At 39.1% G+C, this 21,173-nt stretch overlaps 1 protein-coding gene and 1 pseudogene across 3 annotated transcripts in view; one reads left to right on the forward strand and one right to left on the reverse strand.

Annotated features, from left to right (window-relative positions):
• Positions 1-19,822, reverse strand: part of LOC139143195 (probable methyltransferase TARBP1) — a 119,572-nt gene extending 99,750 nt beyond the window's left edge. For 2 of the 3 annotated variants that reach the window (XR_011554553.1, XM_070713327.1), the window contains exons 1-2: positions 6,713-8,007; positions 6,253-6,322 (exon numbers count right to left, since the gene is read on the reverse strand). Coding sequence is in view for 2 of the 3 variants with exons in the window: in XM_070713327.1 (XP_070569428.1) it covers positions 6,253-6,322; positions 6,713-7,906 (1,264 nt within the window). In the remaining variant the exon portion in view is untranslated. Of the gene's footprint in view, positions 1-6,252; positions 6,323-6,712; positions 8,081-11,222; positions 11,300-13,805; positions 13,904-19,385 lie in introns of those variants that run through there. The other variant, XM_070713326.1, reaches the window with a different exon arrangement.
• On the forward strand, positions 16,949-17,123 carry LOC139144617 (U2 spliceosomal RNA; annotated as a pseudogene).
• Positions 19,823-21,173: the final 1,351 nt, after the last annotated feature.

The raw sequence follows: 21,173 nt of genomic DNA on the forward strand, positions 1-21,173 counted from the left end.
CATAATTTGTGCTTACTAATATTTTTTGAACCCAATTCGTAAATTTACTAACAATTTCGAAAGGCCAGGGAGAGCACAGGCAAATGAGTATTATTAGCATATCAAATGGTGCGGACAGGCAATTTACATGACGGGTAGGAATGTCAGCGCCGGTTGGTGGACTGATTGCCGTAGGTCCATTATAATAACAGGTGGATGCATATATTAACACCCCTGCGTCCAATCATGTCCAGGGCTTTGTTTCCCTGTGGCTTTAAAAGGGAGGGATCTGCTAGTCTGTCGACACTGTTCCAGACATGAGCTTGACGGACCGCAAAAGTTTTCTGAAGGCGAGCAGACGACTGAAGCTCAAAGATGCAGAGTCTCCGGGCGGTAGTGGTAGCGATCGTTGTGATGTCCCTAGTAAACGTTCTAAGAAGTCGGGCAAGAAACGCTCCCGTAAGGCGAAGCCATCTCCGGCTGAAAAACCCAGTGGTAAGCGTAAACGTAAGACCGATCGTTCTGCCGATGAGGATGATGACGGGTCACCGGTTGCCAGTGGTTCTCACCCGGCTGCTCCGGGAGAGACTACTTCACCTGCAGAGACTACATCTGCTCTTGTGGGAGATACTTCACCTGCACAGACTACGTCTGCTGCTGCTAGTGAGACAGTGAGTAATGAGACGGCTGATGCCATTGGTTCTCCCCCGGCTGCTCCGGAGAGACACCACCTGTTGCTACTATGAGCCCTCATCCTGCGTCAGGAGAGGTTCCTGTGCCCAGTGCGAAAGAGCTTGAGTCCTCGTCATCAGCAGAGGCTGCCGAGCCCGCTCCTGCCATAGTTTCGTGTGCTGCGATGTCCCCGCCGAAAAGATAGTGCGGAGGGTTCGTTATCAGGATAGCCCACCTGATTTTGAGCCAGATATGATCCTTGATGCCGCTACGGGCGAGTTCAGGCCCAGACGCCCAGACGACGGTGATATCACCGCTGAGTCCGACTCGGAGGTTGACGAGGATGCGGCAGAGGACGATGACTTTTATGACAGGCAGTATGTAGGTGAGGCAAGCTCTGACGACGATGATGACGTTGCTGCTGTTTGGCGGAGGACGACACCCCTCCTGTCTGGCGTATGTCGGAGACTACCGATGCTAATATATTTGAGGAGACCGATTTTGACCATGAGAGAGGACCGACTTTCACCTGCCCAGCCACGCCCGTGAGCTCGATTACTTTATTCCAGCTACACTGATCAGATTGGCCAAGGACGAGACTAATAAATACGCCAAATTCCACCAGCGACATATCGCTAGGAAAATAGATAAATACTGGCGTAACGCTGACTACCGAGAGGTGCAGGCGTTCATTGGCGTCTTAGTCTGTATGGGTATCGACCGTAAATCATCAGTGGAGGATTATTGGTCTAGCGATCCCTTTCTGAGAAACCAGGGTATTTCTACTGTGATTACCCGCAGTCGCTTTCAGCAGCTTATGCGATACTTTCATCTGGCAGACCCAGAGAACGATCCACGTCGTGATCCTGATGAGGCACGCCGCCGACGTCGGTGTCAGGAGGATCCCCTGTATAAAATCAATCCATGGATGGAGCCCATAGTTGACCGGTGCGTAAATAATTATAAGATGGGTAGAGAGATCTCCATCGACGAGGGCATGGTGCGATTTAAGGGCCGTTCTAAATTTAAGCAGAGATTACCGCATAAGCCTGATCGAGACGGTTTCAAGATATGGCAGCTGTGCGACTCCACCACTGCATACATAGCTAACTTTGCACCGTACCTAGGTGTGAAATATCGGGATCGGACTGATGGGAGACGGCAGGAGCGAGGTGTGGTGAAAAGAATTACGATGGAGCTGGTCCAGCCATTCTGTGGATATAATCACAGCCTATTCTGTGATAGCCTGTTTAGCACGGTCGTTACTGCTAGAGAGCTGATGGAGACCGGGATCTACATGGTCGGGAGTTTTAACCGCCGTAATCGTCGCACCATGCCCCCTCAATTAATTCCGCCGGGTAAGAGGAAGCGCCTTCCTCTGTCTGTTGGGGATATGAAAGCCACGACCAGAACGGACTCTCGTCTTAACATCACTGCTTATCAGGATAGTAACGCTCAGGTGCTGATCTTGAATACGGTCTATCCACCCTTGGAGTGCGTGCCAGTGGGGAGGGAGACGAGCGGCGACAAGTGCCTCTGTCGCTGTATAATTATCGCCGGTACATGGGAGGCGTCGACCGAGCCAACCAGAAGCGCAAGTACTTTCACACTGGGCGCAAGAACCACAGATGGTGGACATATCTGGCATGTTACCTGATTGATGTTGCCCTGGTAAATGCATATATATGCTTCAAGCATGTACACCCTGATAGTAAGCTGACCCATAAGATGTTTCATCTGCGTGTCGGGAAACAACTCATTGGCGGTTATTGTGGGCGATCGCAGCCCAGTGTGAGAGAGGTCGAGGCCACTGTTTCTCTTGCCTCGTACATCAATCCACAAAATCAGCCGATGCACGTGTCAGCCGTTTGGAGGGGCGGCAGAAATGCTGTAAAGTATGTAGCAGAGAGGGTAAGACCACTGCGAGCGGACGACTGTCTGAGACGTCCAAAGGATGTAGTCTGTGCGGGGTTCATCTTCACGAGGGCGAGTGTTTTTCGGCTTTTCATCATCGCATGATGCTACGAGGTAAGAGGAGCATTGGCGTGCAGACCTCTACTCACACAGCCCCGACGACACCCATCAGCAAGAGAACCCGACGTAAATAACGGACAGGGGACAGCTTCGCCTAACAGTGGCTTGACTGTATTCTTAACACGGACCATGATCACATTTTGAGCACGGTTGTGCCGTTTGTTGTGCTTTACGATCCCGCTGATTGTAAATTGAAACACGGATTATTTTGTACAATCCCCCGATTGTAATCTTTGTAACACGGACCATGCACTCGGACGTCGAGACAGACTCTGAGATTTATTATTCGGCATAATGTAAATTATTCCCGAATAAAATACTATCTATGGATCGCATATTTTCGTTTGTTTTGTTTAGACGGATTATTTTGTACAATTCCCCCTATTATAATTTTTGAAACACGGATCTGCCACCCCGATTGTAATTTTTGAAACACGGACCATGCACTCGGACGTCGAGACAGACTCCGAGATTTATTGTTCGGCATAATGTAAATTATTCCCGAATAAAATACTATCTATGATCGCATATTTTCGTTTGTTTTGTTTTTACCCCCACTTTCGTTTTGGCAGATCCGTAAGGACGCTATAGTAATGGATGAACGTGCGTTGTATCACGTGGGAGGGGCACAGCCCAACGGAGGCTGTGCTCGTGCGACGTAGACGTTGTACCAACCATCTGTCGTTGGGGTTAGTGCATAGAGCAGTTGCACTGTCCAGAGCTAAGGTGGTACAAAACTGCACCTTAGTAACAACTGCACAACTAACCTGTTAGGAAACGGTAACACTAACGAGCTAAGTGTTCACTGAACTGGCCAAACTACGTACACGCCTTCCTTCAATGGCGGAACTATGTCGTTGACACTACGTCAAAGCAGACTGCAATGTGCGACTCTTCCAAGTCGTTCAAAGTACGTGGCCAAGTGACACAACCCAGGGGAAACAGGACAGGTTTGAGGGTGCTCCCGCACCCATAGCACTAACCCCTGGGTCTTCTACTAACCCACGAGAGAGGTGACGTTTCCCCGGTGTGGCCGTGCGTGCCGGCGAACGAGCTTTACTTCCGCGAAAGTAAGCTAGAAAAGGGCATAAAAGTGCACGTCCCCCGGGGCAAACAACGCCCGTGACCTCGTCATTTTCTGGACACAACCTCATCAGCGGTTGCCCCTCTATACGGGCATGCAAAAATTTTTGAAGTCTAACACGTATATGGTCGGTAATCGTACCCCGAAAATGCGGTATTTTCCCGCCAAATGCCTGGCAGGAAAGCGTGCAGGAGAGCCTATCTTCTGTAGACACGGAAAAGGGGGCCGGTTTTGACCGACTTGGCAGGATAACGGACAGGGGCGCTCGGCAGGAAAAGGGTTAATCAAAAAATTTATGGCAAGATGCAATTTCACATACATACATAATGCATACATACATATACACAAACAGACATGCAGACTTAAATCAGACCTTCCGTTACGATTTTCAAACCTGCGTAAGACTGTATGCAAATGTTTTTTTTTATTCGCATAAAATTTATCAAAAATGCGTACAACTACGTGTAACTACCTATAAAATAGCTGTATGCCCGATATTGCAAAACTAGTTCAAAAGTCAATGAATAAAGTGTTCAATAAACATGAGCAGTGACAATGTTTTTTCTTTGATGAGTTTTACAATGTTTAATACTCGTCTGTTCTATCCTCTGACAACGGTATTCATTTCTTACTAATTATTTAGACTACAACTTCCAATGTCTTTTCTATCTGAACTCTATCATCCCTACTCTGAAGTCAAATTCGCAAAGTTTTAGGCCTTCCATGGTTATCACCATCATGATCATTTATGACATCTTCACAAAGACAACTAAGTTTCCATATTTTAATCCTGTTTTGGGTATTGAACCCATGCTCACATGGGATAGATGAGACTGGAATCACAGCTGCAGTTATTGTCAACTTTGCAATATTTGGAAAGAGTTCACGATAATCATTGTAAAGAAGCGGCAGACCGGCCATTTAACTATTATTTCTAAATCTGCTTAGCATTAACTTAAATTGTTGATATTCAGGGATCTTCAGGGTTTACAATTACGCATTGGGCGCAACGGGGGAAAAACATTTTTTTTTGAAATAACGACGAACTATTGAACATGTTACATTAGTACTGCCTTGAAGGAAAAAATTGACGCGAAATAACTGATAGGACAAAATATTGCAAAATAATCAACATTTTTTATCTGCAAAATTGATTTTTAGTCCTAGATAAACCACGCAATGGAGGGAAACCGTGCATGTGTGCTCATGTCTTTGTAACGGAGACTTGGCTCTTTTCAATGCGTATCGGATTACGCAGATGTCAATTCACTTTGCGTACTCCAGAGTAATTATGCGTAAAATACGTAGAATTTTGCGTTTAAGCTCTGTCACATACAGACAAACAGACATACATATAGACACACACACACACATGACAGATATCATTCTAGCCTATAAGAAAGGTTCCATTGCCAAATATAAATATGGCTTATAAAGGGAGCTAAAACAAACAGACCCAAAAACAATTATGATAAAAACAATTGTGAGTCTTTTTAATCAATGTATGTACCTTGCTACCAAAGGGTTCTCCTCTCTTAATTCTCAAGAATGGAGATGGAAAGACTATTGCCAGCACAAAATAAATTTTTGAACAGTGTTCAATGTTCCACAAATTGAGCTTCTATTTATTAATATGGTGACACTTTTATTTAAAATTACACGTTTTGCAGTAGAAAGTAGGCTTATAAATGACATTTTCTGTCAGTGATGTCAATATGAAAATGAATATGATTACGAAAATGATTGCAAAAAACAAATACGAAACAAGGTAACGTCAAGGTGTTCTGAATATGCAAATTAGAATATTCAGTGTACAGGACTTAGCCTGCAAAGTTCATATTTCACCATCACGTCAAGTTGCTTAAAAGTGTAGTGAAGCACAACACGCTCCATATGGTGTATTTGTAAAAAATATTGAAACATGTAAACTTTAGGCCCCTGAAAATAGATACTGTAAAAATGATTTGTACAGATGAAAGCTGCTATAATAGACCAAGCCAAATGAGTGAAAATACAGAATGGCAAGTGATACTGTCTGGTATCAAAAGAGTTATAATAATAGCAGTTGCTGCTATTGGCATTGGTCAGGGGTGACATTGGTCATTGGTCAGGGGTGACATTATTGCAGTCAATGACATGACAACAGACCAAAATTATACAGAGTATGTTGTAGAGATTGATTGATTGATTAAATGGTTTAACTCAAACAGTTACCATTCTCAGTGTTTTTGTCAATTAGTTCTCCAATAACTGATTCTTTAAAAAGTTTTTTTCAAGCAAGAAATGCAATTACTATCACTTGCATTTCAAATGTGAATGTTTATGCAAATTAGCTGATACTGTTTTTCCGATGTCCAGGGAAAACACTGGAATTCAACTGTGCAATACATACAAGCATACCACAAATCATTTGTTTTAATTTCTGATATGCCGGCGATTGCTTAGAATATAAATGTACTCCGGGTAAGATAAATATTGCTAACCTGTCTCCCTAGGAAATGTTGCCTCAATAATACCCTTCAATCTTGGCATCAGTGGCTTGAACACGTGGACCTAGAAATCAGGATACATGACATTGTTGTTGGCAAAGACAGTATCAATGGTGCTGTGATGATGAACTGAATCAGTAATAATGTATTCATACCTTTATGCATATATTATGGTACAATCCTTCCTTTGGTGATTAATACACCTGATCTCAACTTACATCTGGGAGCTGGGTCCTTCTTTTCATTGGCACAAAAATCTTGCATATCCTGCACATTTTGCTTCATTTGAGCACTACAAGGGTTTTTAAAAGTGTGGTGAATGGGCCGCAAATCATTAAGCCAGTCCACTCAATAAAGCAACATTGACTTATTTGTGCAAATGGCACTGATATAACTAACCTTCCCTATGGCACTGATAACTAACCTTCCCTTTTACCGTTATTAAATATTTTACCTGTGTCTCTTCAAGGGCTTCCACCATCAGTATAAAATCTGCCCAGATGTCCTGAAGATTTCCACTGTTAGCTGCTGACCACCAAAACACTGGACAGATGTCTTTATCATTACTGTTGTGAGCCATAACTTCAATATTAAACTTACTACACAGGTCAAGAACCCTATTCAGCAGATACATGGCTCGCTTCCTGGTCATAGAATCATCATGTTTCAGTCCAATTTGAACAAGGTTCCAGAATACATCAATCGACTTTAAGTCTATGACGTCTGCATTCAAAGTTCCACCGGCTGGGAAAAAGAAGTCTGCCATTCCGCACAATGTCAGGAAGGTATTACTATGGCAACCACTTGTAGCTGAAACAATGGCTTTAGATTTATCAGGGCCGACTTCACTGTTTGGGTCGCAAGATAACTGATCCCACAGCAACTTAAGCCGATCCGGCAGCAAGTTGATGCTGTGTGATAGAACCTTAGGCAAAAGGATACCTACAACTCTGGAGCAGACAGTTTTATCACGTGTTATGTTCAGAATTCGTAAAATCTCACTAAACAATTTATCACTCCAAACTTGTGGAATGACAATCGTCGGGATATGTTTTCCGGCAGCTTCAAAAAAATAATTGAGTAACTCCAAAGAAGTAAATACGTGGAAATCTTCGCCAGACTCGAGAGTCTTATCTCGATCAATATGGCTGAGTTTGGCACTATGGCAATACGTTTGCAGGGATTTGATACACATCATGAACAAAATGTCTCGCACAGCTACCATCTCGTCCCTGCGAAAACCCAAGCACGATAGGGTGAGCTCACACATAGTGTGAACCAACTGAAAATCGGTGTCTCTTCCTCGGTCATGAATATCCCCTGGACGAGAAGACTGTAGAGATGGTATGCATACACCGGTGAGCAGGCGTTCAAGGAGCTCGTTGATATTTACAAGTGCATGTTCTTTCCTGTCAGACTGGTTGCCGTCTGCACGTGTCTCATCTTCCGAGCGGTGTGCCAGTTCTTCGATTACCGCTAAAAGTGCCGATGCCAATTCGATTTTGTCCGACACTTCGCCATCTTGTTTAACTAAACGGATTGCAGATTCTGTCAATGGCTCCAGTAACGAAGTCGGGTTCAATAGTGCGTATCTCAAGAAAGTTTGATATGAATTAGGCTGCAGACTGTTGTCTATGGAGGCTGCCATCTTGTCTGTCCTCTCGGTGAGATTTGTCCTGTTTTCAGGGGTCCATATTAAAAACAGCGCCCCTAGCTCACTCGATAAATATTCGTTCGTTTTTCACTGTTTTACTTTGCATATGTTATTTGTGTAAACAAATGCAGTCCGAAATAAACCAATAAGAATTTTTTCCCCCAACTCCTGTACAAAAAAGTACATATCAAATCAATTCGATTTTTGGACGAAAAAGAAAAATGAAAATAAGACGAATAGATGGTAACATCTGATGATCAATCACTGAAGAATTGTTACAAAACTGGAAACGTTAGAAAATGAACGACAATAACTGAAAAACTCCAATTTTTGCAATGACACTGACGCAGTTATGATACAGGGGAGACAACTGATGATGGAGATGATGATGATGGAGATAGCTAGATGGCTATACCACAGTGAAATGAGGATAAATATCGGCGATATCTAAAATCACAAGGTTAATCGATAACGTAAGGCAAGCAGCGAGGTGAAGAAGAATATCTAAATAATCTGAAATGATAATATAAAAATATAAATGCCTATCACGTAGCATATTATTGACGATGCATTGACACTAACTGTTAACATTTCCGTCATGAAATTATCTCTGCAGATGAAAATGAGTGAACTGGTGTGTGTATGAATTGAGTTTTGCCAGATTTGGTGAACGATTTACCAAAGCGAAAGCGATGGCTTATTAATTGATCGATGTTGAACGTTAAATCTCCATTCTACGTTTAAAACTTAAAGTGCACGCAAAGACGTCTCCAATCTAATACCGGGGGAAAACACCAAGAAACTTTACGTGTTGTTGCCGCTGTAGTACGACTCTGTAATTTGCCATACATTATTTGAACATTGAAGATCTTTCTGATACTTTTTCAGTCGTTGAGGGCGCGCGATGCAGGTCAGTACTGCTTATCAAAAAGGTACTTTATTCAGCCGTCTTAATTCAACGGGTATTGTCAGCAATTCAGTAAATGATTTAAGTTGGAAGATTTTCCACAGAGGCTTAGTCACAGGAAGCTTGGCCAAAACTTTCAATTTAAGTGATGGGAAATGGCATATTTGTGGCCAAGAAGAAACACTGGAACACATCTTATTTGAGTGTAAATATGTAAAAGAAATCTGGCAGAAATGTATTTCTTTCTTTGTCAGAAAACACAACTTTGATAATAATATCAATGTCAAAAGATTAGCAATTGCAGGAATTGAAAATGATAATAATGCAACATCTGACATTATTTACTGTATTACTTCCTTTGTAAAATATACAGTTTGGAATATTCGAAATTCGGTTACTCTTGATGGGATTGAAGTTTCCCTTCAATCCTATGTTATGCAATTAAAATGTTATCTCTCCTCATGGATGAATACATTATATTTCACTTATAAGATGATGAACAAAGCTGAGGATTTTATCGCAAAATTTTCAAGCCTTGTAAGACTTGAAAGAGAAGAATGCATCCTGAATGCATTCATATGATGATCTTTGTAATTAAACAGCTAATTATTTGTTTTTTCAGACAAGACACATTGTAATTTTAATGCATTCACAGTTATGTAGATTTGTTTTATTTGTGACTATGTTGAAATAAATTTATCTTTTTAAAAAAAATCAAAAAGGGGATCATTGCGATCCCCCAATCCTGCTTTAGCATTCACTGTGCAAAATCAAGCTTACAGTAAAATGGCCGGTTGGTGACTACATTTGTAGGCATGTGTAATTTCTGTAAAGAACTCATGACGTCGACTACCATTGAATGATACGAAGTACCAAGTGGGCCATAGTAACTGGAGAATTATATGAAATGATATATATAATAAGTAATAATTAAAGCCGATGTTACTTGTTCCCTTGTTGGAATATTGACCACCCGTGACATCTGTTAGTAACGGCTTTTATATTAATTCGATTAAAATCACCAAAAATAAGGATACCAGACTCTGGAGATCCAGATGTAATAATGTCAACAAACCCTTGCATAGTCTGCCAGGTAAGTGGTATATAAACAACAAATAAGTAGCTGTGTGACCCCCCCCCCCCCCCCTGTAACCAATTAGGACAATACGGATTCAAGATCTTGAATCTTAAGGTCCACTGCAAGTTATTATCGTTTTCCTATGAATCTGTGATTACATGAACCAGACGTCCCGACGAGAGCACCGACACAAACTTGATACGAACTTGAAATATCAAAGTATCCATCAACAATAGCTTAAAAGTTCAAAAGTGAACTGTTCTTGTTCAAAATATTTGCGTAAATTTCGCCCCAGAAGCGAGAGTCCGTAACATGATGCATCATATTTTGGGAATCACTTGAACAAGCAACTCAAAGCATGATTTTTAATTGTTTTATCGCTGTCAAAACAAAGTTTACCAAATATACAATTGTGCTGGATATTACTGTAGTATATTAAACTTCAGATTTCCCCTACAAGCATTCGTGAAAATTCGCCCCTTTTTTCTATTTATGTTAACCCAGTTTGTCTTTTGTGACAAAAATAAATTTTCTCTATGTTGCAGATAAAACTCTTAAAGGTGAGTAAAGATGGAACTTTCTGTTACACCTTCATAAACTTTATTGCGATCAACAAAAATAAATTGAAAATTCAGGTATAAAGCTGGATCTCTTCACAAAATCTTTTTTGCCGATACAATATTTCTGAATACAAAAAATGGCCCAGGTCCAAACTCTCTTTTGTCACTTTACATTCATAAAACAAAAGTAGAAGTTTCAATCTCTCTATGAGAACATGTACAATCTCTGGTAGAAAGCTTTGAAGAAATCGTTTTATACGATCTATGATCGGTAACCACAATATTATGATCAAGCTTGCAATAAATATTTATAAGTTTTGTATCCAGAGTAATTCTGAAGGGAAACCGATGAATTTCCTTCCAAGTCGTAATATTTGTGTCTAAAACATGGTTAATATATAATTATGAAGGCTGTAAAATAAAATATAATTGTGAAGGTTGTAACATAAAATCGATTGAACTGATTTGGGAATGGTAGATTTTATTTACATTGGTTCAATTTTAATAAAACGTTTAAAAAAATAATCATCACATTATTATTGTCAATATGGGTATAAATCTTGACATATCATTAGATTCCTTCAAATCTTTTGATGAATGAATTATGAATTATGAATAATGGCCCACCACTTAAAGAATGCAATGTGTATTGCGCAAGCCTATTTCAGCATATATTCCAGTTCAAAACATTCAAAAACACTATCATACAGTTGAACAATATACAATAAACAACTGTATAAAATTCTTTATTGAAAACTGATTTACCTGCTAATGAAATATGACACTTATTTCAGATACAGTGGTTTATAAAATATTTCTCGCCTTCAATAATTTCTGCATGTCTGAAAAAAGATAAGAATCTTAATATCTGATATGAGAATCGGTACTGCAAGAACACTGATGATGTAAGGAAGATGAAATATGATAATTCATATTTATACTTAAATACGGTAATGTTCGATAGATTATCCTATAAGCTACTTCCTTCAGTTGACTTGACTGTGTCAACCTCAACGTCTGGTCCGATGTGATATAGTAAATACGCTAACGCCGAGATGTTTGACACAGTAACCTAGAACCTTAGGCTAATTTGACTTCATGTTTCTTTGAAAATGAGAACCTAAGAAAATGCCAATTGGTATGTTATGACCGTAATAATATGTTGAGGCAAAATATTATGATTCATTAATACAGGGTAAATGGTTATATATAAATAGGCTTTATCACAAACTAGTAGTAGCCTAAACAGTTGGGTTGATTTCAGTGATTTGACTGTATGGAATACAAAGTAAGAAGTTTGATCTCTCATATGAGAATCAATACCTCTAGATGCTTGGTAATATATGGCGGGTAAAATATGATAATTCATAAATTAATAATAAATAATCATGGTGACGTCAAATGGATGTTTGGCATAGTAATTGGACTATGGGTGTGCCAAGCAAGAATATTGACGTCTAGTTTGAGGATCGGTGATATAAGGCTGCGTTCACAAAAAACCGGTTAGGGGGGCTTGAGGAATTCAAGGGGGGATTCGAAAATTTTGGGGTAGTAGAGGGGGGACTTGAAAAAAATTTGCTCTACCTGTAGGGGGGGACTTGAACATTTTTGGTTCCCTTTTATGTTTTACATTTTCCCATTCCAAGTTTTTGTAGGTAATTTAATGAAAATGAATACCATTTTTATGTCATCCAATTGTTGTAATGTTAGTAATAATTCAACAAAATCTAGAACCACTTCCATGACTTTTATCTCGAAAAAAATCGAAACATGTGTGATTTGTCATAAAAAACAAACTTGAGCCTAGTAACAGGGCAGAAGCTGCAACTGTTAATGATTTCTGCAAAATTTCTCTGCAATATAACAACTACAGTTTCTTGCTATCTCCCTATAGCATGCTCAAACACACAATATTTAGTTTGTCGACAAAGCCTGTATATATAAATATGTATTAGGTGATATTTAAATTTGAGTCCAGACTGACAGTCAGTTGTCAGTGATACAAATGCATGGTACACATACATAGGCTGTGATAGCAAGCAGAATACTGGACAATTCAACATGCTGTAGGGAGTAGAACAAGAACGCAGTTGTAAAACTGAACAAAAATATCGTCAACATTAGCAAAGTTAATACAGCTACTGTCTACGGGTAGTGTCACTATCATTAATGCTCTGCTACTGTAGTGTCACTGTTACTGCATACCTGAACAGTGACAGAGATAGCTCTGACTCTGATGTACATGGTATTTGAAGAAGAGTTTGGGTCAAATGACGCTCATGACAGTGAAACATACTTATACACAAGATCAGGCCCGAGAGCAACACACGGAAGAACACATGGAAATTTTTGAATTCTGGCATATGAGAATAATCAAATATTAAAGAAAAAAGATGGGGTCACCATGCTTGATTTTCTAAATTTTCACATTCTTGTCATAAAATGATACAGAAGTAAAAACTTTGAACAGTGAAGACTAAATGAAAAAATATTTGACCAAATGGAATTATTTATTTTTTAACCAAATTTACAATTATAACACCAAAAATTTCAGAGATTAAAACATTTATTTGATGGAATATTTTAACCTTCCAATATTGTCAATTTTGAGAGCATCTAATTCATATATGTCTTGTAGTTTTGAAACACATTTTTGGTAGGTCACTGTGCTCAGTTTTTTACAATATGGCAATAAGCCAGAATTCACAATTTGCCTACTCTCTCATGATTGTCATTTTGTGTGCTCTTCGGCAGGAGCAGTTCATCTGGCCAATGTTGGATTAACTCAAGTTGGCTTTCAGACCAATAAATCTCAAAAATTCGCTGATGCATTTAAAGAACTTGCCTTGGGAATATGACTATACAAAGTGCTAATACAGGTAGTGTTGAACACCTGTGAGCAGAACGGAGCAATACATGTTTATTTTTCTGCGCTCACATCCTTTACAAATATGCGGGCCTGTGATAGTTGGGGAGGGGGACTTGAAAAATTTTGACCATATAGAGGGGGCCATTTGAAAATGTTTTAGGGTACTGAAGAGGGATCTGAAAAAAAAAGATTTCAATCGCGATTCCTCCAGCCCCCCCCCCCCCCCCCAATCGTTAATTGTGAACGCAGCCTAAGGCACGCTAAATAAGTAACTTCTAACTTTGAGTGGAATTGACGATGTGGGTCCACGAACATATGGTCTTTGAAAATGACGTCACCTCCATGTATGGCAATTAGAAACGACTTATTTCAAGCAATGATGCCAACAATTCAAAACATATGATTCCATGATATCGTGACTATTTCGTGCTCGGGACAGTTTTTGTGCATCGAACATTGAAAAGCAAGCGATAATTTACCGTGTAACCGATCAGCTCGACACATCCCCGCAGACACATCCCTGGGACACATCAGATTGCATAAGCTGTAACGTTTCAACTCATTTATGGGCGATTACCTGTTGAGTGAAGTAAAGGTTCTTATTACATCATAAACCAATCAGGACCAGGTATTACATCGTAAACCAATCAGGACTAGGTATTAAATCGTAAACCAATCAGGATCAGGTATTACATCATAGACCAATCAGGACCAGGTATTACATCGTAAACCAATCAGGACCAGGTGTTACATCATAGACCAATCAGGACCCGGTATTACATCATAAACCAATCAGGACCAGGTATTACATCGTAAACCAATCAGGACCAGGTATTTCATCATAAACCAATCAGGACTAGGTATTACATCGTAAACCAATCAGGACCAGGTATTACATCATAAACCAATCAGGACTAGGTATTACATCGTAAACCAATCAGGACCAGGTATTACACAGTAAACAAATCAGGACTGGACATTACATAATAAGCGAATTAGGGCCTGGCATGAAAAGACCTAAATGCAGTAGAAATGATAATATCATACTCTGCGAAAATGTTTGAAAGAATCTGTGTTGGAAGCTGGCCCCACTACTTGAGTGTCCAATAAGTTGTTCACTGCACTGTGGTGTTTGGACATGGATAGTAAGGATAGCTGAATGCCTATACATACTTTAACAACAACCTCCCGAATCATGATTTATCCATAAATTTAATTCAATTGATAACTATAAAATGAATTAAGCTTAATGTATTAAAAACGGAGACACATTTTTCTTTCTTTTATGTTTGTTCAAATCAACAGGTCAAATTCTACCCAGAGGCATATTCCAGACATCGCGTTATTCGTTATTCCATGCGTCATCCATAATTTGTGTTCTGTGTCAACGGTATAATGTTTCGATTTTGTTCGGTTAATTTTATGTTACAGTCAGTCGTTGTTTTTATTTTATCGTGTCAAACGATGGAAAGCACACACTCACTTCCTTTTACATTTTATTTCCTACCATTTTATTTATTGTTAAGGTGTTTATCTTGGTATATTCATTCACTAAGCTTTATTCACTTTGGTTGACCTCTATTACATATATCCGTCATCATATTTTAGCCGTAGAGATTTTCTTTTTAAGTCGACGTATAGACAAACCCTTTCTGAGTGGAAGGATTTATATATTATCATACTTGACGCATTTCCCGCCTTTTAATTTGCATAGCAGTAACACTGTAAACATACTCGGGGATTACAGAAAATCTTTTCTTTTGTCTAATATCGATATGATTTTGGATTACTATTGTGCCGTCTTTTCCGTACATTTCCTTTATCTCTTGTTCTAACGATTTTTCGATTTTATCAGGTTTCTTATAGATCAACTTGTCTGTAAGAGGCTATCTTAAGACGTTTGTAAGTGGCTGTCTTAAGACGTTTGTAAGTGGCTGTCTTAAGACGTTGAAGAGGACGAAACGAAATTTTAAAAAAAATATTTAGGGAAACGACGGAGATAGGAAAAGATCAGAGTAAAGACAGTAATTCTTTCATTTGGACACCTCGTGTAACTGTAATTAAAAATCCATGTCATTTCTCGATTTCATCCCCGATACGGTGACAGTCTTCAGTCTAAGCAGTCAGGGTGGATCGCCAAAGACATCAATAAAGTCATAGGTAATGTATAGTAATAGAAAGTTTACTGCAAAATAACAAGAAACAAAATCAAATTTTAATTAAAGGCTCCCCTTTGAAAAATTTGCAGACTTGGGAGAGACGAATTATGAATGGAAGATAATTCATCAGAACTACAGGAGACACATCAGAGACCAAGCATTCTGAGAGATTGTAAATTTAAGACTGTTTAAAGTGAACAATCAAATGAGTGACCCTTTAAACGTTTACGTCAGGTAAAATCTATATTCAGAGAATAATAAGGGAAATTATGGTTGCAAAATCGGCAACTCAATCATCCTAAAGTGAAGTCTGCGTGAAAAAAATGACTGAAAACGAGGCTCCGCGCTGATGGCCATCGGCCTCAGCCCACCAAAAATTTGAGTTGATTTAATGACATCCTGGATCTTTGAAAACAAGAATCTTGAATGCTGTCACCTCTACGTATGGTAATTAGATAGTAACTTGGCAATGGTGCAGAAGAAGCGAAAACGTACCAGGTCATAAAAATTACGGTCCATTGAAGCCGATTTATGCTCTGTTTAAACATTGCCACCATTCCCCGACCCCCACCCCTCCCCGCGCATCCTGCTGTAGGTTTTGTAGTCATCTCATTACAATTAAGCGTATAGAGACTGTCTTGTTTTCTTTCTTTTTAATTTGTGCTTATCCTTTTTACTGGTCTTTGGTCAGTGTTGGATTTGGCAAGGACAGCAGACGTGAAAAGCAAAACAATAGCGAGCACATTTGTACATCTGATTTCACTAAGGGGGTTGTTATTATTTAGGCTACGGTTTGGGGTAGGAGGAATTAATCTGAGGGGTCACTTAAAAAATGAAGGCTACAACGGGGTTGCTAAAAATGTGAAGAGAAAGAAGGGGGTACTCAGTTTTTGGTGCAAAATAAATTGAAATGCCTCAGAGCACCATTTCACACATCAATTTAACACAATTTTCGATGCAAGAGGGGACACCCGTTCCCCTTGGCGTGTTCTACCAGTTTTATTTAGTAAAAAAACAAATTAAAAGGTCCTTAATAATGCTGTATTTTTGTAAATTTTACAAATAAATGTATTGATATTTAACTGTTCTAAGTAGGAGGGTCAGTCAAAATGTCTGCGTTAGAGAGGGAGTTATTCAAATTCATCAAGGTTGGCAGGGGGGTTACTCGAAATTTCGGAGTTTCCGATGAAATTCCTCCGAACCGTACCCCAGGCCGTAAAAAATGAAAGTTCCTAAGAGTGGGTTCTTAATGTTGGAGACTACAAATCAAATTCTTTGTGAACAGGGTTTCGTAATCACCTGACATTATAGTAATTATGTGATATGTCTGTAGATATTTGCTCTGACCATGACACTTCACGAGTATAGTGTTCAGTGCGTCACCTTCCGTAATGAGAGTAACGAATGAATATTTTTTCATAGATCTCAAGGAAATCATCATCACCTGCCAAATGGTGTTTATTCTCGCTTCTCGGCCTTTTGGCTAAGATCATGTGTAGTATCTGTTCTTATCAGCTTAAATCTGATACGCTGCTCATCGAGCAGTTCGATGTTTAACAAATTCTCACAGATATACTGTACCTTCTTACAGACCAACTAAAACATGTAATTACTTTATTTATCAACAGTTTACCTCCTGTTTTTCACGAGATCACTTTTTTACAGCATTTTAATCAAACGCTTGTGCTGGATTTTGCAGCGTTGTTTTTTTCATTGTACAGGGTCTTGCCGTTTGTTTACCAAATTATTCTCATTTTTCTAATCATGCTTTTTATTTTGCCTTTAAAGCCATTTAATGTATTTTGAGTTTTATTTGTTAAAATATTTGATTTCATTTTACATTGGTCCTCCCTGGAAATCGTACATTTTGACAGAGGGAGCTAACCAGGATAAATATGAATAAATAAATAAATAAATAAATAAATAAATAAATAAATAAATAAATAAATAAATAAATAAATGAATGAATGAATGAATGAAAATAAAGTCATGTGGGCCTCCCTGAAATTAATGTAACCGTACCTTGTCGATCTAGGAAGCGTTTAGGAAATAGACCAGTAAAGTATTGCGGTGCCTTCTTCAAATTAATTGAACACCCTCCTACTAAAAGAGTAGACGATACAAATACCAACCAACCCCTCAATGCCATCGATAGATTTAATTTTGAATGCTTTGTCGATATTCTGTTATTTTTGCTATTTAAAGTTACGTTTAAATGTTCAGTGCTTGGCTTGGATTCACAGTCTGTACATGTTTTTGAATAAGTAAATTCAAAGTAGATTTCAATTTTCAACGATAGCAATGAACAATGCCGTTACATGTATGTACTCTTTAAGTGTCTTGACACTAACATGAGTGGAAATGATTTTCCCAGAACCCCCTTTGCTTCGTCAGGTATTATCACGAGGAATGTCTAGGAAGGTTCAAGAAGTTTTCCTTGTAATACTTGTGTGCTGATGTCAATTTCATTGAAAACGTCGTCGTGATCTTGATCAGGGCGGCGTATCTATAGCTCTGACGTGTAACAGTACAGTGTAGAGTTTTAAAATGATATCAATTATGTCTCTTCATTACGAGCTGATTGTAATTTACATCAGAGTCCTCATAAAAATACATCACTGATCAGAAGAAAATCATCATATTTAATTGCTTTGATTGTTTCTCCCTCAGTGAATGGTCGGCAAATCCAGACCATACTCATCGATTTCTCTACTGAATTGCAATGGGGCTTACTTTCAAGCAAAAATTTGCATTTCCACTAAGATTTACTTTCCTTTAAATAAAACCTTTATTTGGAATTCCTTCAGACCACTGACAATGCCAGAATGTACGGCTATGTAGGGGTCATGAACTGACCAATTACACCGCTATAGTTAACCTCTGCTCCTTGGTACGGGAGAAACAACCAGTAAATATACCTGCCCTATTGCAAACATGACAATGCATCAATATCGTATTATTGTGGTTGTACTCTTACTGCAGCTTGATACCGCCACACATTTGTCTTACAATAAATTGTACATATTGAATATTTATTTATTTAAAAAGAGTACAACAGTTCAAAACATATCCATTGTACATTTCTCACTGGTTGCACTCCAATATTAATGCCACTTGACGATCAACGGCACGTTCTCTCTAAAGATAAACCTGGTTCCTTAAAATGTACAGCTATCAAACAGCCAATAGTGAACTTTTAGATAAAAAAAGTCATAGTTTCTAAAAATTTGTGACAAGACAAGCCTTTATAGATTTGCCACGGTAAGATTAAGATCTCAATAAGGCAGCTCATACTTCTATTCAAACTATAAGCTAAAGTGAAAAGAAACGTGTAGCGAATTATCTATTTCACAGACAGTCTAAAAACATAAACTTGGTGGACTTTTTTGAAAATCAAATTCCCGCCAAAACTCTTTACACTGCAATTAGTTAAGCCTAAGTTTAGGTGTTATATTATTTTTCTGGAAGCATGCAGCCCAAAATTTTGGCAAACGTAACACATCAAAATCGGCGGTCCAACATACCACAGAGGGCGCTGTGACGTGCTTCACCACTTGGTCACTGTATATTAAAGCGCAGTGGTGGTCGCGCTGCGCATGCTCCTGAAGGGGGTCGCCCCTGATGAAAACATATCAAAGAATGCCGCACTAGGTTATTACGGGTTGATTATTATGTTTGCGATATTGCCGCTTGTTAAAATGGCTTCTGATCAGTCACAAGCATACAAACTTACCTAATGTAACACGCAAGAAAAGGTGAAATTAATCTGAGTTAAATATCTGCTGAATATTGAACAGTAACTACACGTTGGATTGAGATCACATTTGATCATTATTTTCTTGAATCAGTTGAATGGGCTCGGCTACAGTCATCGCTGAAGCCATGGAGCTAAACACTTACCCGTACGTGTGTATATGCCAACAGAATATCAATGACCGGGCTCTAGTCTACAACATCGCCAACAGGAGTACTATTGCCAATAACGCGAGCTACAGAAATCTACAGCTCGCAGAGCAATTCCTGGGCCCGCTGCAGCAAGAAGCATCTGTTCCGTGGTCTGCATGAACGCAGCGCGCTACAGTCGGCTGTGGAGAATGCAACTCCACTACGGAGTTTACCCCGTCGGGGTGCAAACGAGAATTCCGAGCACAGATATCAAGTCAAGTGAAGGACATTTCATAGGTCTTCTTGTTATTTGGGGTTATCTCATTTGAAAGAGGATTCAGACCTACCCGGCAATCAGGAGGTACAACAACGAAGTTTGCGTAGCATCGGTAGGCCTAGCCTACACTAGCTAGCCGTTGGATCACTGCCATCGACCGTGCATAGGATCTCTCGATAGGTCCCTATGGAAGACCGGTCACGACATGCGACATGCGACCTGCGACTTCAAAACTGCGACCTGCGTCCCGCGAGTTTGAAACATGCGACCTGCGACTTCGGCATTTAGACCTAGGGGACTGGTCAGTTTCTTCGGCCTGGGGGGGGGCCGGTGGATTATTTTTTGCCGACGTCTAAAAGTGGCTGACCCCCCCTATTCCAAATTTTGAAAACAGGGTGACCCCCCCCCTATTCCAAATTTCTAAAACAGGGTGACCCCCCCCCGGGCGCGACAAAGGTAAACAAAAGATGGACATAAATTATATATATATATATATATATATATATATATATATATATATATATATATTATATTTTACATTTTACATATATTTATATTTTAAATAGTCATTCTATGTTTTAGTGAAATTGTTGACATGTCAGTTGTAAGATAGGAATTTCAAAGTGTCAATCTTAAAGTTTAAATACAGTACATTTTGAATGAGCTGTATTTTGAATGAGCTGTGAATGTATTTCACACTTTCTCTGCTTAACCAGATGTCCTGAACTGTTGTACAGAAATGGATGTCAATCATTAATATCAAAGAGGAAAAAGCAGTGAATCAAAAACTTTGATGGGTGTTAAGACTTGCCAATCATCCAATTAAATCTACTGAGGAGCCATAGAGAGCTTTTTTAGCCAAATCTGATGTGTACAGTGTCTGAGAGGACCTTTTCTTGTGTAACATTGAAACCATAAAAGCACAGCTAATAATGACAAAAACTGCCTTTTTTAACTGTTATTTTGTTCATAAAAAAGCATCTTTCTACAGAAAAACTATGAAACAAAGGAAAATAATTGCATCAATGAGAAGGAAAGATATCTTGTCATTTTTCTATCTCTAAAATAAGTCACTGTATCAGATATATATTGTGAAATATTTGTGCATGTTGCTTTCTCATACTGAATTCTCACAGAGAGAACAGAAAAGTATCAGGAATTTGTCATCCTTTTCATATGAAATGCAGATTTCATAATGGTACACTTTCACTTAGCAAACATCAAGATATCTCTGAAAGTATGGCGCCCGAAGGGCGAGCCAAAAAATATGAAACATCCTGATATCTCTGATATATATGCCTTGTATATTAAAGTCATGCACCTGAAGGGCATGCTGAAAGATGTATGATATATTAAAGTAATGAGCTTGAAGAGCACGCTGAAAAATATTGAACATACAGATATCTCTGATGTATGTATGCTTGATATGTTAAAGTTGGGCGTGCTGAAAATATGACTGATTATTAAAGTTACGCGCCCGAAGGGCGCGCCGAAAAATACAACTGAATGATGAATTTTGTGGCTGA

This window comes from Ptychodera flava, chromosome 11, assembly GCF_041260155.1.
Source record: "Ptychodera flava strain L36383 chromosome 11, AS_Pfla_20210202, whole genome shotgun sequence".
In the NCBI taxonomy this organism is placed as follows: Eukaryota; Metazoa; Hemichordata; class Enteropneusta; family Ptychoderidae; genus Ptychodera; species Ptychodera flava.